Below are 25,192 nucleotides of genomic sequence, written 5' to 3'. Positions count from 1 at the left end.
CACTGTAAACATGTAGCGACAGAGAACTTTTATGATAAACATTATCAAGTCATATGTAAATAGATACACCAGAGGCCTGTGCGACAAAGGTCATTTCAGCTTAACTCTGGGTTTTAAGGATGGATCACTTCTAACTGGGATACATTGCCATGGTAACCTTATGCGGCAGACCTAACCTGCTCTGGAGCAGGTAAAGTACGAGCCAAAACAACAAAATATATAAAAGCACAATTACTGACCAATACATTCTCTTTGAAAGTGGCTTCATGATTTGTAGAAAATCCAGTGGAGCTCCATGTGCGGATATTGAGAGGGTCTCTTAGGGGGGCAGGAGTGGTCAGAAACTGGAGATTTTTTTGTCGGCTAGACTTCCTGAATTTAGAAGCTGCAACTGTGTTGCTTTTAGCCTAGTTTATGTATTAACATCTTCATATGTTTGTAATATTACTTGTTCTTCATTTGTATAATTGATAGTTGCTAACCACAGATGTGCTTAGTGTGACTGGAGTTATTAGACTCAGTGGATCCACATAACAGAAAGATAACCTGGTTATGTTGCAGTTGCTGCGTAGTAAAGGCCCATCGTTGGACACTTTTTTCACCAAAAAGGGGAGCAGGGAAGAGCGAATAATCGGTTAAATTGGTGTAGTCTTGGTCAACAATGTGTACAAGAGCTGAGGTGTCATTAATAAATGTCTGTGAACATAAAAGTAAAAGATAACAGAAGCAAAAATGAACCAATTCTGATTATTTCAGCAAAGTTGAACAGCCTCTTACATGTTTTTGCTTTTTTATATATATATATATATATATATATATATATATATATATACACAGTGGTGTGAAAAAGTGTTTGCCCCCTTCCTGATTTCTTATTTTTTTGCATGTTTGTCACACTTAAATGTTTCAGATCATCAAACAAATTTAAATATTAGTCAAAGATAACACAAGTAAACACAAAATGCAGTTTTTAAATGAAGGTTTTTATTATTAAGGGAGAAGAAAACAAATCCAAACCCTTATGGCCCTGTGTGAAAACACCACTGTATATATATATGTAACAGAAAATCTGGAGAAGCACAACAGATCCTCTTCAAATATTTTTGCGATTTTGTTAGTCGTTTCACCTGTTTTCAAAACACGTGCTTTTGTTTCTATAAAAGCTTCAGAACAATTAGAGAAACACTTTAATTAAAAATCAGTTTGGGAAATTTGACATGCCAGCAACAGATGCATTTGTAGCATTTCAGTTAAGCTGCGTATTGTGTTGCCGGGAATGTGTTCTGCAAAAAATCTGATGTCACTGTTGTCACGACTCAGTGGAGGAGAGACTGAGAGGAAGAATGGTAAGAGAGACAAAGGGAGAGAACAAGCAGTGCTGTCTGATTGAGGTGTTTGATTCAGGTCGTGCTGTGGTTTAATCATTGTAGCTCTGGACGGCCACTGTTGGTGGGTTGTTTTATAAAGAAAAGACGGTTGTGCAGGCCGTCTCTCTAGGACCTAATTCAATTGAAGAATAAATGAGTTCTGTTGGTAATTTGGAGATAACCTGTGCAGTGGCCGAGCTTAATGGAAGATAAGAAAAGACAGAAATGAAGACGAGAAAACGAGACAATTTTTCACCCTGCCACTGCCAAATTAAACTTTTCCCAGTCCTCCTCAAACTTTAATTAAAACACACACTTGCATGCACATTGTGCACACAGGTTCACACAATGATGCTCAGGCGGTCGCACATCCACCAGATAATCCAAGAGGAGCAGTGAAGTTGTTTGAAATAGATCATTGGACAGACCGGTGAGCTTAACGGGAACATACCACGCTTCTCTATCAGTCCCTCTGTTGTTCGGATTAATCACCGAGCTGCAAAGTCAATGGTCCTTTGAGTCGTAAAGCCCTGAGGTGTGGTGGAGATTTTTTAAAGGGTCAATTCCTGCTTTCTTTACTGATATCTTTCTGTGAAAATAGTGTCGGTTCTATTTGTGCAGGTTGTGTTTTATGTTTTTTGTATTATTATTATTACTGTTGCCAAACCAACAACAGAAGTGATGATTGGAGCAGTTTTTGTTTTTTTTTCAAAGTAAAGAAATAACAACACCATGTATACAGACCAAAATCATCAAAGTGCAAAATATTGAATTTGCCTCCGCTGTTTAGGAGGTCGCAAGTGTAGTCGAAGATGTCTAATGACATGAGAAATTACTTTGAGGGCTAAGTGAAGGAGTGCCCTGTGCTCAGACATTGCATATGAAGTCAATCAAAAACAGAACCTGACACAAAGTCATCAGGTTCGGGTGAGGAGAGGATTCATTCTTACGTGCTGAGATATTTTGGTTTGAGTCCACCTTGTAAACAAACTGCATGAAGAGGAAATTTAGGGGATGTTGCATGTAAATGAAGCTGAGATGAGGCTGAGCACATGTGGTCAGAGCCCCAAGTACAAGCTAATTATAGCTGGCTGTACAGTTGGTACATTGGCTGTTGGAAACACACCACATGAGAAACACATGCTGCAAAATTACCGCAGTGGTCAAATGGGACAGAAATGTAATTTAGCCGAGCGGCAACCAACAGTGACGTCACCCATCGCTTCGTGAACTGCCGCTCTGAAGTTCGGTCGTCGCCATTTTGGTGTTTCTTGGGGAGAAGCGAGCAGTGAATCTTATGTGATCTGATCGGGAACCTGAGTACACTCCACCCGCCCAACTATAGCCAAAACCTGACTGTACCACAGACCTGTCAATCAAACAGACCCCCCCCCCCCAAAAAAAAAAAAAAAAAAAAACATAGTTTTTGAGGCAGAACAGTTCATATTCAGACGGACTGCAAGAAAACTAACAAAAAGGAGTGACTTCAGCGAATGACACCATAATCACTTGTGGAGAAAAATTTACAGACTTTCATTAGAGAAGTTGAATAGAAGTCAAGGAGCCCGAGGCTTTTTGGAGCCTGCCCCTAGCGGCTATCGGTGGTATTGCACGTTATGTCACTTTCGCATTGGGCTCATTTGTCAGAAACGGAAGCTACGTTCCACACAGTCTGCGTATCTAAGTGGAGTAAAACTTCAAATGTCTATAACAAGTATAACTTTAGCCAGAAGCAAACATGTAACAGTGTGACGCAACAGATCAACTGTCAATAGACACACAATTACTGCCAAGTGCACTCTCTCTCTCTCTCTCTCTCTCTCTCTCTCTCTCTCTCAGCCACCAGTAACACTGTCAGTGTGTTAAAGGGATTTTGATTGAGGTTTTAAATTGTGTGATTGATGCATTGTTGCATGTTATCACTGCTTTTACCAGGTCAACAGGATATTTACTGCAGGGCCAATTTAACTTGGCAGTGATGGAAGATCACACCAAAGATGAGAGAACTGCTCTCTCTCATGTTTAACAACACTATTTATCATACAAATTTGAAACCTCCTAACCCCAAACCAAATATTCTTCTGCACTGAATAGATCATCTGTGCATCTGGTTGTTGAAACATGCTGCCCACCAGGGTCTTGGCTTCCAATCCTCCTTGAAATTACACTGTTGCAGCTCCACTGAAACCGAACAAAGAAACATTTAGCTGTAAATGGCGCTACAAACCTCCACATGGTAACATTTTGTTGATGGGACCATTTAGCAACTTTTCTCCAGAGCAGTTCCCCTAATTCCTACATGGTTACCAGTCGAGACCCACTTTGCAGTTGTGCTTATCATCTTCCCTCACAGTGCCGTGTGACGCTCGGTGGCAACACTCCTATCTGTAATTAATGCAGTGTCGAGGCATAACAAGTTGCAATACATGTACAAACCCAGGCAGATCTGAGTTCAGCTTTTGTCTTCAGTGATGTTCCATTGCATATATTTCAATAATTCATCCATATTTCCAAATAAGAGTGCTGTTGGTTCAGTTGTGATTGTCGTGACAAGAGCATGAATTTGTTATCCAGGTAGTCAGAATACATACATCATCATTAAAACATGCTGAATAAAGTGGCAGATTTTTCATCTGCACAAGCAGCAGGAAAAATAAACATCTCTTTAAAATTAAATTTGAAGCTTTGATGTGTGGAAACATCACAGAACAGACATCTTTCACTCCATGAACTTGACTGAACTGCATTAGTGCTGTCAAGGTAGGGTTAAGGTTAGATGCGTTTACTTTGGACTCTGGAATTAATTCTGTGTGTGTGTGTGTGTGTGTGTGTCCCAGGCTCTTGTAGAATAATAAAGTATGTTTTTACTGGGTCGTATTGACATCTTTTATATTTTGCTTCTCTTTCTTTTTCTTTTGCCACAACTGAGAGGTTTCCAAAAGCAACAAACTGAGCCAAAAGAAGGAAAATGTTTAAACCTGGCAGCCTTTCAGGGTCCTGTACAGTGGGGAAATCTTTTTTTTTTTTATTATTATTATTTAACTGTGTGCACATGCTGGTGCTTATTTTTGGAAGTTTACTGCACTTAAATCCAAACAAAAGCAAATCTACCTCCTAAAATGCACTCAAATTTCTACTCGGCCAGAGGCAATTGCAACAGTGATGTATGTTTGCATCTGTTTCCAAGGACTTGCACAATGGGTTTTTTTTTTCAGTACAGAGTCCTTCTTCTTCTTCTCCCCATGTTCTTTCTCCTCACTGATTTCCTACCACAGATAATTTTGAGTGACCGCAGCAGAGTCTTGAGATTCCCGAGCAGTATTTAGTGGTGGAAGTAAGTAGCTTCAGCAGCTCGGTGAAATGCCTTTGAAACTGTGGTGTCTGTCTAAGAAGAGTGTGCTTGGAGCGAAGCTGCACTCTGCTGGGGGTGAGGGGGTGATGGAATGCGTGCAGAATCACAATAGTCACCCCTGTTACGTGGTCTGGAGCAGATTTGAGTTCAGGCAGCTTCTGTGAGTGAGAAGAGAGATTTGTCTCATGTCTGTGGTGAAGAGGACATCCCTCCCTCTTTTAACTTTAAACCCTGAGCCAGACATCAGAGGGCAGGTCAGGTTTATATTTATATTAGCCCACAACCATAAAACAATCTCTCACTCTGTGGAAAATGCGCATCAGTGCAAGCGTAGCAGTGCATCACTGTGAAGTTTCAGTATAAATACAAGTGGACTTGAATCCCCTATTGCCATTACTCAGTGTTTTTTTGTTTGACCTTTGTGGCAAAAAAATCTCCAACGGCTAACCTTCTCATCGGCGGTATTAGCCATAAGATTGTGGTTTGTAGTGATGGGTCATATTTGTCATAGTGGTCATTTTTTGCCGTGTCAGCACAGTTCTAAATGACTGTAAGAGACTCTGCTCGAGTATTACACCCGGCCAGGTACACCCTTGTTCCTTTTGTCGTATCACAGTACAGATTTCAGCTCCATGTGGGGGTTTGACTTTCGCAACATTATCAGATTGATGACACAAATATATTTTCTTAGCAGTGGAGGTGGCTGATTGTTGAGATCCAGAGATCCTGTGTGAATTCTAAGGGGTTTATTTCCACTTGGCAAATTCAGTATGCACCCATACTGTGTTATTCTCTTTCGTATCCTCCTCTGTGGGAGCCGGCAATCCAGGATGAAAGCATTTCATCCATCCATCGATTGCTTCTGCCGCTAACAGTGCCACAACATGTTTTCACAGAAGTGTTTGCCTGAAATCTCAAGAGCTGTGGAAACAACTAACTGTGGAGTTCTTATAGCTACCTGGCTGACCATAAACCACAGTGAACTGCACATTAGTGCCAGTTTGTGCAAACTGCCTGGGAGGCTGTGTCTATCAGTGTAATTGTTCTGGCGCGCTTACAGCCGTTGTGTTTACTGAATATTGATTGATTTACACGTATGGATATGAGGCTTTCAAGCTTCAGCTTTCTTTGGAAATCACTAGCTGAGAGGACATATTTTTCCCTACTTTTTTCTCTCATACTATATATAGTATGAGAGAACTGTGAACAACTCTTCCCTTCAGACAGAAACAGAAAGCTCCAATGTGTGTTGTCATCATGCAGCCCCATGCTGGTTCATCAGAAGTGAAGAACATGTTGATTTTTTTGGCAGAGAGCATATTTTTAGATGTTCTATCCTGTAACTCACATCAAGTTCCATGTAGTTGCATTTACTCATCTATTCTTACGAGAAAATGTTCTTTTTATTCCCCAGAACATCATCCCAAATCCTCAGATTTAGTTTTTTATTTTTCTTCTTCTTCTTTGTCTACTTGTAATTCCTTTATGGATCATTCTAATCAGGCATCGTTGTAAAATGAATGGATTTCAGTATGTCACGCAGTACAACAGCAGAAAACATTTTTGTTTCATTACATGGCTCACTATCGACTACAAAACCACCAACTGACATGTTTTTACTTCCCACTACAAATGTTAACCTCGACTTGATGTGCAAATCAAATGTCTTTTCCAAGATAGAAAAGGTTACTTTACATAATAGTTAATTAAATACCATAATTTCTCCTACTGTATTTTGTGGTTGCTGAGAGTACAGTGTTATCTGAAAGCCCTCAAACGTTTCTGCCCTGAATTAAGCTTCTGTCCAGAAAACACAGTGTAAAATTCAAAAGATATAAATGTGGTGAAGGAAGAGTTCTTTCAGTACATCATTAACGTTAGACTGCAGTGAAACATTTTTTGTGCTGCCTCCAGAGACTTTATGCATTTTTGTGAAGATGCTATTTTTCTTCATAAAGTGATGATCAGACGTCTGTTTGGCTTGAGGAAGACATCATTTCAGAAAACATGAATGACTCACTCAAGACTTTTCTAACCTCTAAATAAACCAGAAAAGCTTCAGAAGGCAGGTCTGACCATGTTTAAGGACATGTTTGTTTACTTCCGTCTGCTCCAAACCAGGAGCCATCCCGTCTTCATCAAGACGAGATGGTTATCTGAGATGGTCATCTCATTCTAGTTTTTCCAACGAGCTTTGTTTGTTTTGTCTTTTTTTACTGAAAAGCTGGAAGAAGTCACAGCTTGAGGGCATGTTTCAATCAATCCAATTTAGGTTGCTTTCCTATTTACACATGGAATACAGAGTGCGAAACAGAACACGATAATTACCAGATTTTAGATGAGATAATTAAACTTACTGACAAACAAAAGCACTGTTAAATGAAATTATGGAATCAAATCATTATTTTCATTGATTCAGCTTTTGAATATGTGATTCACTTGTATGTAATTATTCACAAGGTAATGAAATGTGCAATGATGTCAAGTGGGGAACTTGATGACTTTGTCTCTGTGTAGACAATAACTCAATCAACACTTCATTTGCTGGAAATTCTGAAAATGTCTGTTGTTTATTTGCAGATTTTCCTTTGTCTCAAACACACCCTAAGTATTTTAAATGTGTTTCATGTTGACCCTGATGAAGGTCCAGTAATAAAGCTGTTTCACATAGCGCAGGTGTCACTGGAGTTTTGACCTGTGTAGATTCCTTTTCCCTCTCTGTGTACCTTGCAGAAGGTGACGTTTGTCATGAAGCGAGACTGTTCTCCTCCAACAAATGTCACCATAAGCCTTTTGTGCAAGCAGCTCATGACGACCCACAGTTACGATTTAGTTAAGCACCCTCTAGCGGTCGGATAAGTAATGGCTATCTGGTGTCCCAGTTTTTTAGTGCTGCCACAATGACGGATATTGCAGAACTTTAAAAAAGTAGTAACTTGGACATATAACACAGTTCATTATTTTCATGCAAACCATTATCTTTCCCTAACCCTAACCAACTGGTTTGGGTGCCTAAACCTTACCAGGGGAGTCGATTCCTACGAGTCACATTTGAGGGTAGGAACAAGTGACCTCTATGGTCTGTGGTCCCCGATCAGCGGTCAAACTTTGGAAACCCTCGTCTTTGATAAAGCTCATGAGAAGCATGTCTTTAGCTTCATATTTAAGATGAGGGTCATTCTTTGCTCTGAACGTCATCAAACATCAAACGTACTTCGTCTAACTGTGCATAGTTGTGGTAGACCTACGTGATGCTAGCCTGACCTGGCAGAGTTTACGTTGCACTTGATCTTCATGTATTTTTTTTTAAGGAGTTCCATTCAGACCTTCCTGGCAACTGTAGTTGTCTTTGCATGTTTCTCCTGTTTGTAACCGTTGCATCTAATTTCACAGAACTACATATAGTTTCTCGCACCTCTTGGCAATCATAACACATTACCAACTGAAGGGAGTAAAAACAAGACATTTTTCGAATTAAAAAAATTCAAAAATCATGTTACTTGTTAATTGTGTTCATGAATAGATAAATTCATAAAGCTCTAAAAAATTAACAACACAAAAGCAAATAATAATAATAGAAACAGCTTATGACAGATATCCTAAGAAAAAGATTCAGTGGACGGAAAATTGAAAAATTTAAATGTCAGGCAGGAGAGAGGTATAATGAAGAGTGAATTCATATTCCTGCACTGAAATCCTGAGGTCTGCCAGTGCATATAAAGGATTCAATGGTCATTTTCCAGGGAGAACACGAACAATCTAGTCCAGGATTATAAATATATTGCATTTCTGATCTAATACTCAATCCCAAAGTTATCTGAATACATCTGAGTGTGCACGGTATGTGATTTGAAACACTTGCCTAGCAGGGAGGGCAGTAAAAGGGGCCGCCCTCTGGAATACGATCTGCGGACTCTCCAGCCCAAATGTTGCTAAATTGAAAACCTCCTGTCGACCATATCCAGACTGACTCGGTCCTTTGCTCTGTCAGCTTTTAACCAGGCAAAGGAAATTACAGCCATGACCTCATGGTGCTTGGCAGCGAGAGACAGTGAGAAGTAATTTTGCTTACACTGAGAACAAGGTAGGAGAGGCAGAAAAAGCAAGAGAAGAGCGTACAGATCTGCAGAAGCACTGCGGCTCCTCCAGTTTAGAGCTGGGAGCAGCCATTAAATTAACATTCAACACATAGAGGAGTTCAGCTGGGGCATGAAAGGGCTCGAGAGCGAGAGTGTGCCTGCTAAATCAGAACGGGAGCCCTATCACCAACACTGCATGGGCAGCTCTTTTCTGGGAGCCAAAGCTTGTTCTCAGATTAGTGACGATGCACAGCAGAAGAAACCGCAGCAGAGTCACTACACACTTTATATCTCCTCATCTCTCACAGAAAAACGAAGCTTATCCGACGATCTACATTGGTATACGTTTATATATTATCCTGATTAAAGAGCTGAAGTACACGGACCAGTGGGCAGAATGGATGGTAATGTTATGTCACTTTAGAAATAAGCTATTACATCTTGACAGCAGCTACCGGCTTCATGAAGTTAATACATGTACGCAATTCACTTCCTGGAGCAATGTTGTGGTTTATTCCCCCATTAAGAGGCAATGGTCCACCCATTCCAATCATTCTTTAATTAGGAGTGTTGTTATTTGGGTTGTCACAGGAGGTAATACCTCATGACAGCATCAGCATCAGCTCGGCATCCTGCAATCTCACATTTATTGACAGGAGCTTTGGTGTGGCGTGTCGTCGCTTTATCTTCCTCACCGGACTCAGCGGTGCGCCAGACACTCACAGCTGAATGTCGTTACACGGAGATGTACATTCGACTTTGAGCGCCACTTGTTTAAGCGTGAAAACATGCTGCGGGGTTGTTGTTGTTGTTTTTTTTAGTTTTTTTTTATATATTATTCAAGGCTGGTGATTACTTCCCCAGATTGCCTTAACATACCACCAAGTCACAAAATGTTTACACAGGAATGGAAGAAGCTACAAAGTGAAACAGATTGGCTCAGCAGGCATTTATTCAGCCATACAGTGACATCCATCCATTACTCCTTTACTCTATTTGGTCTCTAACTGCAAGTGCCAGTTGGAAATGTTCACAAAAAAATAGTAAAAAATGATAAACTAAAAACAAAACTGCTATTATGTTCTACTCAGGTGTTTTTTATAGAAGCCCAGCAGGTGCGAGATAGTTCGGTTCTTAATGGGCTCGGATCTTAATAAACACATCCCATTTGTTAACAATTAGTACTGAATGAAGTGCTGCTTCTTGTGAAGTGACGTCGAGTAACAACCACACACCATTATAATTCCCTGGCAACCTATCACCTCCAGCCTCTGTCTCCATCTTAACACATCGGGTCTGAGAGGTGGCAAAGAAATCGACCATCAGTGTGAATCTTGGTCAAATAGGAAGCAGACCTCTTCAGAGGCTAAACTACTGTGGAAAAGAGGAATGACATCAGGAACCCCTGCTCCCAGAGGAGAGAGGTCTGGAAACATTGAACTTTAACGAGATTACCAACTCGGGGAGGGGTAGGCGAAGGAGACGAAACAGCATGCCCCGCTTGGAGTTGGCAGCATGAAACACAGATTTATGAACTCCATTAAACCGCATTTCTTTCTCTTTATTGGGCCTGCAGCATTTACCCAGTGTGGAAACAGTTTAGAAAAAAAAATCTCCTCTAGATGAATTACTAACAGGCTGGGCATTTGCTTCCACATAAGGTAGCTGTACAGCACATGAATAGAGTTATAAAAGCAACTAGACACCTTGACTTTCTAACAGTGTAGGTCGACTGTGCAAGCCGGGGTGGAAATCCAGTCAGTGTGGTCTTTGGAACAGGTGGCCGTCTCAGACTGGCACCAATGGTGTGGAGCTGGCGTGGGTTAGGAGCCAGACTCTCAATCTGTCCACTTGAAAACTCCCCAGTATTGCTGGAAAATATTATGGCTCCTGTGGAGGAGATAGCAATTACAATTTCTGATGGGAGAGAGGGGACGCGCCAGGAGCCACATCCATTCTTGGAATGGGATCAGACTTATGACTGGAACATTTTTACAAAACACCACTACACAAATGTCCTCTTAATACCATCTGTGTGATGCCTCATAGTTTTAGGCCGTCAATACATTACTATGTTTCTGTCAGATTTCACCCGGTGACTTTACATTCAAAGACGTCTCTCGAATTGTCGCCACCATGCCAGTGTTTGTTGATCCACACTGGACCTCCGCAGGTACGTGGCACTGATCCGCAGAGAAAAACCTGCTTCCATTTACATCCAGCATTGCTGCATTCTGTGACAGATTGGATTTGGAGTGAGTAAAGCCCGCTCCAGCTGGAAAATGCTCACCTTTTGACCTCCTACCTGAACTCTTCCTGCTCTGGTATGTGTGACTAACATGTTCTATGGGAGACTGGTAATACTAGAGCCCACATGTTTCAGCTATTGAAGAGCCTACAGCTGGTGCTTGAGATTATACTGTTTTCACACATTTGGACAGTCCAGACGGTGGATTGCTGTGTCACTATGCATGTAGTTCGCATTTACAGAAAAAGACCCAATAGCAACGGTGAGAATGTAATACATTTTTAGGCCACAGCTTCAGCTCATGAGTTGCTTTTGCACCATAAGAATGTTGCCAGATCTTCTTTAAGTAGTAACCGCCCCTTGTTAGAAGCTTAAATGTGTCGGCTCTGCCTGGGGAATGAATAAGTCATCATCACACACACACACACACACACACACACACACACACACACACACACACACACACACACACACACACACCACCGATCCCATGACACCCCTGGCTGGCTGCATGTCAGAACTCTGCAGCAGACAGAAGAACCGGCTGGGTAGAAGTTGCACTCAGACAATAATTCCCCCTTGATGGATTGTCAGAGAAAATTGAGTCTCCATCAGCCACCAGCTGACGAAAGCATAATACCACAAAGCCTCTCAAAACCGATGGAGGACCGATTGTAGGCATGTGACTGTACTCCATGTTTTGAATACTGAGAAAAACAACAATGGCCCTTACGTCTGAGGCAGTTCAATTAACACGGGTGAGTAGATGTGACAAGAATAAAGGGTGCCACCACCTCTGAAGGAGCTGCAGATGTAAAAAACCAAGGTCAGATTAGTCTACCTAAATGTGCCCTAGTGGTGGACTGACAGCACAAGGAGAGGTGCTGCATGGATGGGTGCTTTACACTTATTGAAAATCAATAGCAATCTTTCAGTGGCAGCTACAAGACATATTTGAACAACAGACATTACTCAATGGAGTCTGGTCAGATTTTACGCAGGTTTTCCACCTGTGAAAATCAAACGAGGTCAAAGGGGTATTTGATTTTATAGTTCACAGGTATTCTTCAGGGTTCTTGATTTTTTTTTTTTTTTGTGATAGTTATTGATTTTGGTGACACATTGGTGCCTTCTCATTAGAGGTGGAAGATAGTTTACTAAAATCATAATCAATATCTTTCATGTTGACTCAAATTCTAATGAAATTATCACCACATCGCAAAAGAACTGTCACTACATTTTGCTGCTGTGCTGACCTTTTTAGCCTGTTTTTATATAACCTGCACATTTACAGTAAAAACTAAAGTTTTCACCAAGAAACTCTGATACTCCCACCGTATATATGCAGCAGTACCAAATAGCATACAAAGTGATTGACTATTTCCATCAGAAGTCTGACAGCCAGAGCCAAGCATTAATGTTGCTCTGCATCTACTGCATGTGAAAGTATGCAATTTTAAGATAATACATGGTTAAGGGCAATTTTATGAGAAGGAAATTTCAGGGCTCACAGGTACAATTGATTCTTCGGAAACTAGTGGTTCAAATGACTGGGTGAAACTTTCAGAATGTATTTCTGAATATCTGTTCATGAGGCCATTAGTAATCTGTTCAATTATTATAACTTTAAAGTACAAAAAACTGAAATGGCACAGCATGGAAGTTTGAACTCAAAAAAGGAGTTAAAGCAGAATAAAACTGTACTGAAGTTCAGTTCACCACCTTTTCATTAAGTGTATATCCATACTTGTACTTAGAGAAACACAAAATATCCTGTAATAAAAGATATTTCCTCAAAAAGAATCAGTATGTAAAATGACACCTTTTACGAATGCAATGATTGATATTGTAAAGTTATTTTGCATCAACCACTCACTTCTTGCACTGCACTGAGTTGAGAGAAAAATATCTAAAACAACATGGTGTAAATCTTTATTCTTTGCGTGACAAAGACGCTGATTTTGAAGATAATACTGGTGACTGTGTCAGTTCTGGTAGGAGCACTGCTGGAGACTGTGGAGGCAGGAAGGATAAACATGCTGCATACAATACCTCTGTCCCCAGGCCTTTTACTGTTGACCACAGCTTGCTATATAAAAAGGGCAAAGCCCGCCTGATGTAGTGCTGCCTGTTGTGTGCAGAGTGGGGCTATTTCCAAATGATTATCAAGTCACAGTCATCACAGAAAACAAACACATCACAAGTTTGAGTCTGTTAAAGATGACAGTCACACAGTCGAAGGTCAGCCATACACATTTTCTAGTGACTCATTTGACTCTCGTCCTTGTCAGCTGGCCTACATTTTCTCCTTTTGCATCTGGACACTTCACCTGCAGTTCATTCAGTCAAGGAACTGCTTTTTAAACACCGTTTCTCTATTTTAAAACTCCGAATGTATTTATGCTGGATGTATGTTGCTGGTTGAGGTTTTATGCTGCAAACCAAATTTTTCTTTGAGGAGAATTGACTTCGCAGCATATCTGTGGTTCCAAATTTGCAATTACCCCATCCTTGAAAATACATTCCCCGCAGTAACTGAATCATCAGGCAGTCATTTTTTGGTACAGCTATACTATCTAACTTGGACTATTTAAATTTGAAGCTGTGTTGTTGAATGCACGTAGTATAGAAGGGGATTGGCTGCTATAGAAGGTAGCTTTTACTTTAGTGAAAAAATAATCCCAGCTCAGCGTTATCACACTGCGTGAGGGAACCGGTGCATGGTAGCTCATCGTTTTGTTTCACAGTCGCCGACATTCTGCTACGATCCACACCGTGATGGTAACAGTTTGCAAAAAAACAAGCAGTGCAAATACATGACAACCGGTGACGAGTGCGACACTTTAATGTAGAAGTCATGTTCAGAAAATGAAAGTTTTAATTTTTGATAATACTCCAGCATTATGAGAAGCAGACGAAGCGCTCCGACTCCACACCAGATGGCTCACCCAACTTTATGTGTTAGGAGGTGACAGTGTAAATCCTGTGTGCCGAGTGCCTCAAGCTCCACAACAGGGAAATTGCCTTCTGATCCAGTCCACTCCACTGTGTATTAGTGTTATACAACACACTATTGTGTCTGGCATTTGCATTAAGGCCATGAAATTCAGCCCACTGGCTTTGTGGTACGATGAGACAACAGTAAGAGTTCCAGCTTATCTGCTCCCATGCTACGCTTGGTCTTCAAAGCTACTCCACAGCCTTGTTATTGAAATGCATCACAAGAAAGACATGTGTTGGAGTGTGTGTGTGTGGCTACAAGATAACCCATTTACTTTCTTTTGGTGTGTAGATTTGACATGACGTGACTTTTAGGTTACCAGAAGACGGAGAATTAGATCAGCCACAGCAACCGTGACATGACAATCCGATGGACATGATATATAATCACTGACTTTGAGGAAGCGAGTGCTGGGTACAAGGTGGACCAACGTGCTTGCTATTGTGCGGCTGTATGTGAAATAGTCCTCTGTGTATCCGTCATTATTGGGCATTGAATCCAGCAAGCAGGGCCTGTTGAGAGGAGGCCCCCTGGGAGCGAGGCCTTGTCCTGTCACTACCGGGAGAGACGGACAGATAATAATGGAGACATCACGAGGGCGAGAGATAGGCTTTCCTTTTCAAAGTGGAAGATAGTGCGAATTTGCAGTGTCCAATCACAACAGGTTCACAGCCATTGATTAGTTTCTGGCCTGTCCTAAAAAGGATAGTTTTAACTGCTCTTGTCAAAGAAAACAGACACCAGAGCGGTTTCCCTTCAGAAAATAAAGCTCCATTATGCTTCAGACTGTCCTATTTGAGAAATACCTGACATCAGTTGGGACACAATGGAAGAGAGCCACACGGGACCTGCAGTAATTTAGCTTTTTATCTCTGTCACGACAGATACATTTTTGCTTAATGTATTCCCGTCACATACAGGATGATTCATTGTTTATCAAATTTAAAAGCTTAAAATCAACAGAAAGTGGCAAAGATTTCTAAGCGTGTCCCATTTCTTTCAATATATTTAGTTCAAACAATTATATTTTGGCATTGAGGTATTTATTTTCCAATATTTCTTCCAGTATCAGATGTTCCCTCTGGCGCTGGTCTCAGATTACTTTTGACAGTTCCTTCAAAAACTCAAAAAGCTAATTCTAGAGACGGTCTCTTAGAGACACTTCTAGAAATTAGGTTTCGGAGATGATGTTAACCGAGGGCAGCTCTTAAAGAATAGGTTGCATCAATATCTAGAATTTTTGTTTTCCAAGGCAATCCTTGTGCCTTTTTTAAAGTTAATAGCCTTGGCGGGGGGGGGGGGAGGGGGGGGGGGGGGAGGTATTGAGCTCAGTGCAGAGTAATATCGACAATCTGCAGTGTTTACCCAGTTTGACCTTCGTGTCTGCTTCTTAAATCAGTTGAACTGACAGTTGCAGAGACGCTTTTCCATGATTTGCTCTCAGCAGAATTAGTTAAATTGTTTTACTTTGGAAACCACACATACATTTTTTTCTCTGCAATGCTGGAAATATATTTTGCATGTGTTACCCCCTGCTGGCAGGGACTTAAAAGTAAAATAGCTCTGTGGTTCTCCTCAGAGTGCAGTTGAGTTCGCTGTCATATCCAAGCCAATTTAGGCTTCTTTTGAACAGTTGATGGAGAAATGCAGCAGCAGCTGCTGAGTGACCACAACAGTGTGGTATTCACGCAGTGTCAGAACAGGCAGGACAGTGGTCTCATCCTGAATTACATTTCTCAAAATAGTTTTGGGATGTGTTTATGACAGAAAGACTCAACCCTGGCAAATATTGGGTCAAATGATGTCAAGATTTTGTTTTATTTTGTTCTTTTTGGATGCATTGCTGCATTTATTTTGAAATATTCCTCCCACTTGAAGGTCCAGAATGTTTGTGATTTTCCCGCAAAACATTTTTCTGCCATGGATGTGAAAAAAAACACATGTTGCTTCCAGAAGAACTGGTGAAGTTTCTTTGTCCTCACTGCTGTTTTTTTTGTTTGGTATTTTTTTTTTTTTTTTTTTCCCAAGCTACTTTCCAAATCACTTAAAGAGCACATACCCCGACACTGTTATTTCTCTTCTTTTCTGCAGAGAAGCCAATGCCGCAGGGTCCCCCAGGTGGTGTTATCGGGATCCTTGGAGGTGTGGTTGCCATTGGACTCATCGTTGGTGTGGCTGTTACTGTTTTCATGGTCCATCGGCGGCAGCAGAAGACCCGCACTGAGACAGATAATGACCTGTGAGTACCAAGTCTCTGCCAGAGAATATTGCAGGTGGACAGGTGGTAAGATTAGGTGTGCACTCTTGTCAATCCACGAGAGAAAAGCACTTTGAAAAGGATGAAACACTTTTTTTTTTTTTTAGCAGAGTTAATGTGTTCGGGGACAGAAGAACACGCTGTAAAGATGTTGCTGCCTCATTCTCATCTAGGAGACAATAATCTCTTTCCGAAAGGTACCTTTATGAAAAATAATGAAAAAGTTTATTTTCATTTACTTTATCAGATTTGATTGAATGACAATTATTAATAAAGCAGCAGCTATTAAGTGGTTTCTTGATTGTACTAAGGGCTAGACTGTGCCCATGTCCATTGAAAACATGATTGTTCTAATCATGCCTGATTGCAGGAGCCTGAGCTGCAGTCTATTCTTGGGAAATATTCCCCTCTGTTGGATGGTTATGATATAATCAGGTAGTAAAGTAGATCTTCCAGGAGATTCTTGAGTGTGTAGGAGGTCCAGAAGTCGAGCTGCTTCTAGATTATAAATGGAGCAGCAGTTGTGGAGTTATGCAAATTATGGATAAAAGGCATGTTGGCTCGGAAAGCTAACATGCAGACCTAAAATCACATGCAGGTTAACATGATCAATGATGCAACAATGCTTCAAATACTGATCTGCTTTTCTCAAATATTATGGTGAATTGGTAGTGGAAATGTGAATCCTATTGTATGTTGGTGGGTCATTCAAATTGAAAATCACAGTTCAGAATGTATTTTAGAAAAAAACAAGACTTGTTTTGTTGCATTAATCAGTGAAACTGCCATTAAATACAGATTTAGGAACCTTGTAACGTGAACTTTTTTTTTTACTCCTGCATCCCCTTCTCTGGCCAACCAGGTAATTTTGTCAACAAGTGGGTGTTGCTGGGAAGACAAAAAAGCAACAGAAAATCTAAAACATCTTTTTGCATTATTTGAGGTGTTAAACATCTCTCTCTGGCATTTGTTGGGAACAAATGTCAGAAATGTGGTTTCAGTGAAGAAGGAAATAAGTGTTTAAGTTACATCCTGTTAATTGTCTTCTTCTAAAAAAAACCCACCACAGGTAGTTCAGCAGTTGCCAAGGTTTCCATGATGCTCTTTAGATCTTGGGAATGATGCTGCTGTGTGCAGGAGCTGGCTATCTTTCTCCCTGGGAATATATCCAAAACATCAGAGGTTAGGGGGTGGGCAGAATCTGGCTGAGAGTGCACATGAGGCTTTAATCAGCTCAGATGATGAGATTATTTTAGATGCCCCCCCCCCTTTCACCCCGCCCTCCATAATCTCCTATCTGATTTGACATTCAAAGTAGCAATGCGAACATCAAGCAGTGATGAGACGTTCTGCCCGGTTGTTGGTCTCTTGCCTGCTGCACTTGTAGGTGCTCTGTGGTGGCTGCAGGTCCAGCTCTGAGGCCACGGAGACCCAGAAACCACACAGCTTCTACCTCCCAGCAATGCTTTTCAAGACAAATGAAGCACACAGACTCTTACCGCTCCCATTGCTTTCTGTCTCTTTCTCCCCCCTTGCTAATCTATCTTTCTTTCTTTCTCGCTCTGATGCCAAAGTAACTGCTCTCTGTTTCCCACTCCACTCCCTCAGCATTGCTGTTGCTGCTGTTGCTGATAGTTGTGTGACACAGGGTCCAGAGAAGCCAGAGTCCCCCAAAAGGAAAGTAGAGGCACCTGACCCCAGTCTGTCCCCTGCTGATCCCTGTCCTCCTGGATCCTCTATTCTGTTGCCTGCATGTAATGGTGGCCTGCAAGTGACATACTTGAGCACACCATTGTGAGCGCTGAAAGCAGCGAATGTTCACAGATCATTTACTCGACAAACAGTCACACTGGACTTGATGTCTAAAATACCTGGAATTCAAAGAACTTGTGTTTGTTTTGATGACGCTCAATAGATTGAGACTTCGAACTGAAATTTATACATATCATATTAATGCATGACAAAAATCAGCCAGCTCCGTCAAACTTCGGCAATGCAGTGTGATAAAGAACTATAATGAATTCAAATCGTGCCAAGAGCAATTAAGCATATTCATAATTCTGAAGATAAAATATCTAGCTTCACGCAGAGTTTATCAGAATCAGGGAGCTTGGACAGAATACAGATGAGATGAGATTTAACACACATATCAAATTGTTAATTAAAGATGAATCTGTAAGCTGAAACAGACTTTGTTTTACATAAACTGAAACTCAGAAAGAAAAAGGACCACATTGTCCAACTTCTCTCCTCCACCTCTTGCTCTGTTCCCTGCTTTTGTGTGCATGATTCTCGTCAAATTGCATGACAAGAGTTGTCGTTGTGTCAGTGCTGTAATTGTGCTTTTTGTTTCTTACTTGTCCGGCATGTCATGCTTAATGTAGTAAAATGTGATTCAAGGCTTTAATTGTTGCAGATGAAACTTTGTGTCCGTTTTCTGTGGTTCGTCATCCAACATGTTCAGTGTCTTATGTAAAAAAAAAAAATTTAAAAAAAAAAATGTTATTTACTTTTTTTATTTTTAAATGTCAAATTATGTGAATGCAAATAAGTTGCAAGAGAATGTGGGGGGTTTATTTTAATGTCAAGGACTAATGCAAGAGATTCATAGTTTTATATGAGTGTCTGATGTCAGGGTAAAGGGGAAGCATTTAGCCACACTGTTTAATTCTGCATGTTGATGAGCTGTTAATCAAGCTTGGGCATTTGATAACATGCCTGACTGCACCGCCAGTCACGCCTCTGTTTGCCCTCACAAAGCAGCACATGATGTGACTCAAAATTGGTCAATCCTAATAAATCACTGGCCCTTTCGAAGCTGCACTGGCACAATAGTCAGCTGATTATCAAAATAAATGGGCATTGTCAAAGGCGATGTTCTCCGAATAATGTTTTCATCGCTCTGTCTTTTGTACGAGTGTGATGTATGACCTCCAAAATGCTGGAAAGCACTGCCAATTGTGGCACTGCGAAAAGAAATGAATGTGGCAAAAAAAAAATAAAAAAAAAAATGAATTCGCTTGCTAGTGTTCCTGATGTGCAGCTGGTATTGACACAGTTGTAAATGCTCGCCGGTATAAATCACTTTGATGCCAACTTCCTGGATGTATTTACAACCAAATCTGAGAAGAATCACATGCAGAACGTAAAATGGATGTTAAATTATGAGCTGGAAGCCCACGTCACTACACAACAGGTATAAATTTGGCCACGTTAGTGCTGGAAATAGTTTTCCAGGACTAAAATGTAGCATCATTGTTGTTTTGGAGGACATTTATGAGAGACAATACAAGTCTATGTGAAAAAATGGGACGATGCCGTTACAAAAGTAGGATTTAAAAGATGATACTGGCAAGAAATGATCTGTAGAGATACGATTTGTTCTTGTTTACCCTTTGATTTATGGTCACCAGTGCTTTTCACTATTGCTGTGTGGAGACCTTATAAATGTGATAAATGGTAAAAATATTGTTGAACACCTTCTTGCTTTAAGCTGTAACCAAAGTAGGATTGTCTCTGTTGTCTTTGAGTGATTCAACATGGACTGTTATTGAACTGGGTGTGAATTCAAATCATTTACTGTTGTTATCCATGCGTAAAAATGGTGCTTGGTTTCTCTGTACAGAATGTTATACATGCAGTACAACTGTCCATAACAATCACCTTTATTTCCGTGTTTTTGTATAGCATTGTGTGTATATCAGTAACAATGCTTAAGGTGTTGAAAAAGGTTTGGAAACTGACCATTTGTGTATAATTGTAAAGTTAAATGTCTAAAAAGCTAAACTTTCCTCCAGCAACACAAATAGTTTTTGATAAACTTGTCAAAGAACAAAAACGCTATTTTGTTTCATTCTTGTTTTTTTTTTCTTTCTTTTCGTGAGAAGAAAAAAAAGCTGAGCTCTGCAGAGTAATTGTTGTCCGCCTTTTGAAAAGATGGGAGCGAGACAAAGCATGGAAGTAATTGCCTCCTAAAGATCAAATCACATTTATCCCGTCTTGCAATTAAAAGTATCATTAGCATTTAAATTGCCAAATAAGATTGTGATCAACAGAAATCAATGAGAGTACCAAGGATCAGCTCAAACACTCCACGTTTTTTTCCATGAGCCGGGCTGCGGTCATATGGTGGCTCTATAAGCCGAACACTTCTGGGAATGCTACACTTCACTTTCTCACATGCAGTGGCCAGAAATAGTGTTTTCAACGAGACACACAGAGGGACATCTTAACTCTGATTATCTGCGCTCAAAAACTGCCCCACTGCTGCAAAGATTTCTAATGGGAAATTCCCTTCTTTTGTGAGTGCATTGTGAACGTCATTTTCTTTGCTGTAAATCTTCCTTCGCAGATTACTCTTCTCAGTTTAAGGATTAGTTATGTTTTCTCCTCGCTATCCCCCTTAAATCTCCCCTTAAGCTGCCCTGAGCCTTTTGTAGCCAACAGAGCGAGGAGCAAGGTCTTCAAGGTGGATGTCTGAGTAGGAAACAGTGCAAACTTGAATGTAGCTCATGGTTCCCTGCCCAGCACTTTCTGCTCCCCACAGGCTTGTGGTGCTTGTCAGCTTTCATTAGTGTTTGCGCCCCACAGAGCCAACGCCCCCATGCTGCCTGCATCGCACTCTGCACTGAGGAAGTCTGAGTGATCACAGCCGAGATGGACACGAGGTGGTCAAGCTGAGGAAAACATCATTGCATTTGACTAATGACTAATGGAGCTAATATTAAGGGCATGAGTTCAGTCCTTCATTATCGCAAATCAGGGGAGAAGCTGCAGATACAAACCTGAATATTTTACTCAAACAATACACACACTCTAGCGACCTCAATAAATATGTAAAGTTACACAGCCTATCAATCAGTCGTCATTATGTATTGATGCTGTTTTGTGTATTAAATCTTTTATTTCCCATCTTTAGTTTCATACAGTAAAAAGGTTGATTTGCATCAGTTGGTTGCTCAAGAAATGTTAAACCAAAAAAGGTTACTTATGTTAATCATCAACATTCACAAGAAAGAAGAAATATATATATTTAAGATTAAAGGCTAATCTCATTTGGCTCCAGGGCAAGCTCTGCATGTAAAATATTTACATTTATTTGCTTAGTAGGTAGTCACCGCTGTAGAGTATTATTAAGAAGAAAAATCCGTACACCTGTGAAGTGAACATTATTCTAATGGGTCAGTAATTACAGTTCAGAAACTTATTCTAATTAAAAAAGTTACAATTCAGATCACCTGTAGTTAGTTCAGCATTTTCATGAACCACAACCAGATTCAAAAGACTCTCAGTTTGCAAGTGCAGCTCATTCAGTGTCAAATGTCCACACTACATGCTTGTTCTGAGGAGCTACTGCATGTTGTGTGTTTTCCGAAATATCGCAAAATATGTGGGTGCGGCATATGCAAAGATTTTCATTTGAATTCTGAAATGTGGCATCGGTGGCCACTGAACACTGACACTGCCTCAGAAAACAAAAATAGTCTTAAATCTTTAGGAAAAGGATGAGGATGTTTCGAGATCATTATAACTTGGAGCTTATTCTGGTAATTCTTGTCATAAGCATCAGTGCATCTAGTTAATGGCTAAGAGCTAATAAGGGAGCAACATCAGTGAAAAGAAATCTGATCGGGGCAGAAACTGATACAGAGACAGTTTTTGACATACTTATTTGGAAGAGGAAGCAAAACTGAATGGGAAGGTAATGACCCAAACAGCTTGGAGATCTGCCAGAACAGTTAAAAAAGGGGAGTAAATTACGCACCATGGCTGTTCTTACACACGGTTTCCTCTAAAATTATAGATTGATACCAATATTTTGGTTCTATTTATTTAAGCTCTACCTTTGCATTAATAAAGTTTAGATAATCTGATTAAACTCTTGGCTGACAACTTGTTTTTTTGGCACATCAGACCATTAGAGAAGCAGATCTCGGCAATTAAAACTCAGGACAAAATGGAAACAAGTGGTGGATGGAGTTGATTTTGTAAATGCTTCTGCAGTATCTGCAAAATCAAAACATGAGGTGTTGAATCTTAAAAATAAAACACTTAGTTTATTTATTGCTTTACTGGCAGATGGTTTTAAGCATGACGGTTTGTAATGTTGGCGTACTTCATTTTGTACTTCCTTACACAAGTCAGTAAAAACATTCACGTTGTGCATATGAAGTCTATTTCTAAGTACTCTATACTTTTAGACAGTAGTATGGAATTGGGACTCGCATACTGTATGATTATACACTCTGCACACAAAGCACTTTATCAAACAATGATGTTACGTTTTGCACTGATTTGCAGCTATTGTGTCAAATAGTCATGACAGTCTATGCAGCAACGGTCTCCTCAGGCTGCTGCTTGAGAATAACTTGATTACAAATGTAGATGAATATAATCAAGAAAGGCCGGCATGACAGGAAGAAAGTGGTTGCCACGGGGTGGTGGTCGTGAGATGAGGAAATTTCTTCATGTTTGTCCAAATTTAATAAACCCACACTGCATATGGGGCCCCAACACACCATTTGAACAGCCTCCTTTGCAATGAAATGCAATCACCAGAGGTCCTATTGGATTCAATGCGAGTTGAAAAATACAGCAGGGTCTGAATTCAAATGTTGCGTTATACCTACATATTGTATGACTTCATTCTGCTTGAATTAATGTCCAATCATGATGACACACTACATGTGTCTCAAAACAGTAAATATTGTGTCAAAAATCGGGTGATGCCACGTGACGTAAAAAAAAATATATAGAAATTGGCATCTGCACAGGACAGACTGAGGCTGAAAATTTACATTTTGTATCATACCTTTCTTGAAAGCAAATTATCTTGTCAGCTGTCACGGCTTTTTTCAAAGTTCTCACCTGTATCAAAATCCCGTCAATCATAAGCAATAAATTACAATACTCTATAACGAGCACGCTGCTGTAGCTGCGGAAACCGCATTTCCACGAGACTCATAATTATCTGTCTCAGAGAAAATGGATGTTTCTCCGCTGAACACTGCGACGGAAGAGGTTATTGTGGAAGAGATGGTGTGCTGTACGTTCCCTTTCTATCTGCATCCAACTGTGCCTCCGTGCTGCAGGCAGGCAGGGGAGGTTGCCACACGAGTCTGGCAGTGGCATGGCAGCCCTGTCTGGAGACAAGGTGATACGGACTGGAAATAATGAGCGTGAAAGAAAGAGTTAAGAGGTGCACTCATGCACAAATTTTCTGCACATTAAAACGCCAGCATGGCCTTGCAGAAAGGTCATGTTATTCAATAAGGACGTGAACCAGTGCGAATGGGAGGCGGGAGGAGCCGGAGATAATGCATGTAGGTACACAGCTCAGTGTCTGTGCTCCACTTCATTATCTTTCATCACTCCCGATATCATGTCAGAATACGACAGATGACATCTGACTGCCAGCATGTTTGAGAGAAGGGGTTTTCTTCGCAACGACTCGGTAGCAACAAGCCGTCTCTTTCCTTGTCTGAAATAATTATCCAGATACACGTCGAACTACTTCAACATCCAGCTTTCAGTTACTGCTGTCTTTCCTGTTCACAATTTCATTTCCCTTTTTATGATCCTATCAGTGTACCGGAGTAGGTAAATTTCATTGTTGATTCGAAGAAAAATATTTGCTTTCTGTCCTGTTAACGGCGATATGCAAATGAGCACAGGTGTTGAGTTGTTGAGGCTTTGTTCTTCCCCAGGTGTGTCAACAGAGGGGAGGGGTGAGTGCCCTGGGATGAGGGCATGTTAGATCCAGAGAAAGGTGGAGAGCAGAAGCTACCTGCTGAGCTCTCTGTGTCACAGCTCAGGATGATATGTCAAACAAACAGTCTCTGCACAGTAGGAAGGGTGTTTTTCCACGTGGCACTCTTGATGAGACTCCATCCGCCCTGAGGACTTGACTCATACATGCCCTTCTCCCTGCTCCCTATACCCCCTCCATTCCCATCTCCTCACCTCAGTGTCCAATTACAGCCCACTCTCATTAGCACAGTGTCTCTCCAGCGAGAGCCTTTGAAAGGGCAGGGATGGCTGCCGCTGCAACAAAGCCACCAACACGAGATCTATCAAAATCCAAGGAAAGAGTGAAAAAGGCAAGTGCAGGCAGGACTTCTCATTATAGAGTGCTTTAGAAGGTGAGGGACGAAAAGAGTGGCAATCACTTATTGTGCTGAGAGTCATGTTACCTTTTCACTTTCTTCACAGGACTGACCTCCCACCTGCACACAAACCGGCCCCGCCCCCACCCAAAAAGAAGAACAGTGACATGAAGGGACATTTGACATCTGATGACATCCAGGTAAGATCCTCCTCTTCTTTACCTTTTCTTATTCCCTCTGGTTGATCCGACGGAAATTCTGAGGATTTTCTAAATCTGGATTTAGATGAGGTCTCAAATTTCACTTTGTAACTTTTTGGAGTGAAATTAAAACCCATATTTAAAGAGTCAGAACAGGAAGAGCCACATTCATGTAGCTGTAAGAGCAATAAAGAGATTTGCCCTGTCTTTTATTGAAAAAAAAAAGGGGTTTTACTATACATCTATTTTTGAAATCAAAATATCAACCTTTCACTGCAGCATCATCACTGAGCATTCGCTCCTTATTTCTCCTGGTTGTAATGTATTACTCTCGTCAGAAGGTGGTGGTAATGCACCTAAAAGCTGTCCGCTAGCCGCCATTAAACAACAGATGGAGAGGAAAAACACCTCGCTATCGGGCTGCAGAGCTCTGCAGGTTAAACCATGTGGTGCTGTGAGATTAGATGCGAACAGCAGAAACACGAGTAAAGCGCTAAAAGAATTCTGATTGGAACTCCTTCAAAATATAAATGAAGAAGAGGAGCGATGCAAACTCGGCCAGATAAAGCGAGCAGATCGTCAG

General features: G+C 40.8%; 1 protein-coding gene across 2 annotated transcripts in view; it reads left to right on the top strand.

Moving 5' to 3' along the window:
- The window catches only part of nectin1b (nectin cell adhesion molecule 1b), a 139,760-nt gene that overhangs the window by 92,210 nt on the left and 22,358 nt on the right, over positions 1-25,192 (top strand). For both annotated transcript variants that reach the window (XM_069161158.1, XM_069161160.1), the window contains exons 6-7: positions 16,139-16,286; positions 24,516-24,609. In XM_069161158.1, coding sequence (XP_069017259.1) covers positions 16,139-16,286; positions 24,516-24,609 — 242 coding nt within the window. The remainder of the gene's footprint in view (positions 1-16,138; positions 16,287-24,515; positions 24,610-25,192) is intronic.

The sequence above is a fragment of the Embiotoca jacksoni genome, unplaced genomic scaffold (genome assembly GCF_022577435.1).
Source record: "Embiotoca jacksoni isolate LCO1_2020_lvr unplaced genomic scaffold, fEmbJac1.0.p SCAF_28, whole genome shotgun sequence".
Classification (NCBI taxonomy): Eukaryota; Metazoa; Chordata; class Actinopteri; family Embiotocidae; genus Embiotoca; species Embiotoca jacksoni.
The sequence above is the reverse complement of the archived record's forward strand: the minus strand, read 5'-3'. Positions and strand labels throughout refer to the sequence as shown.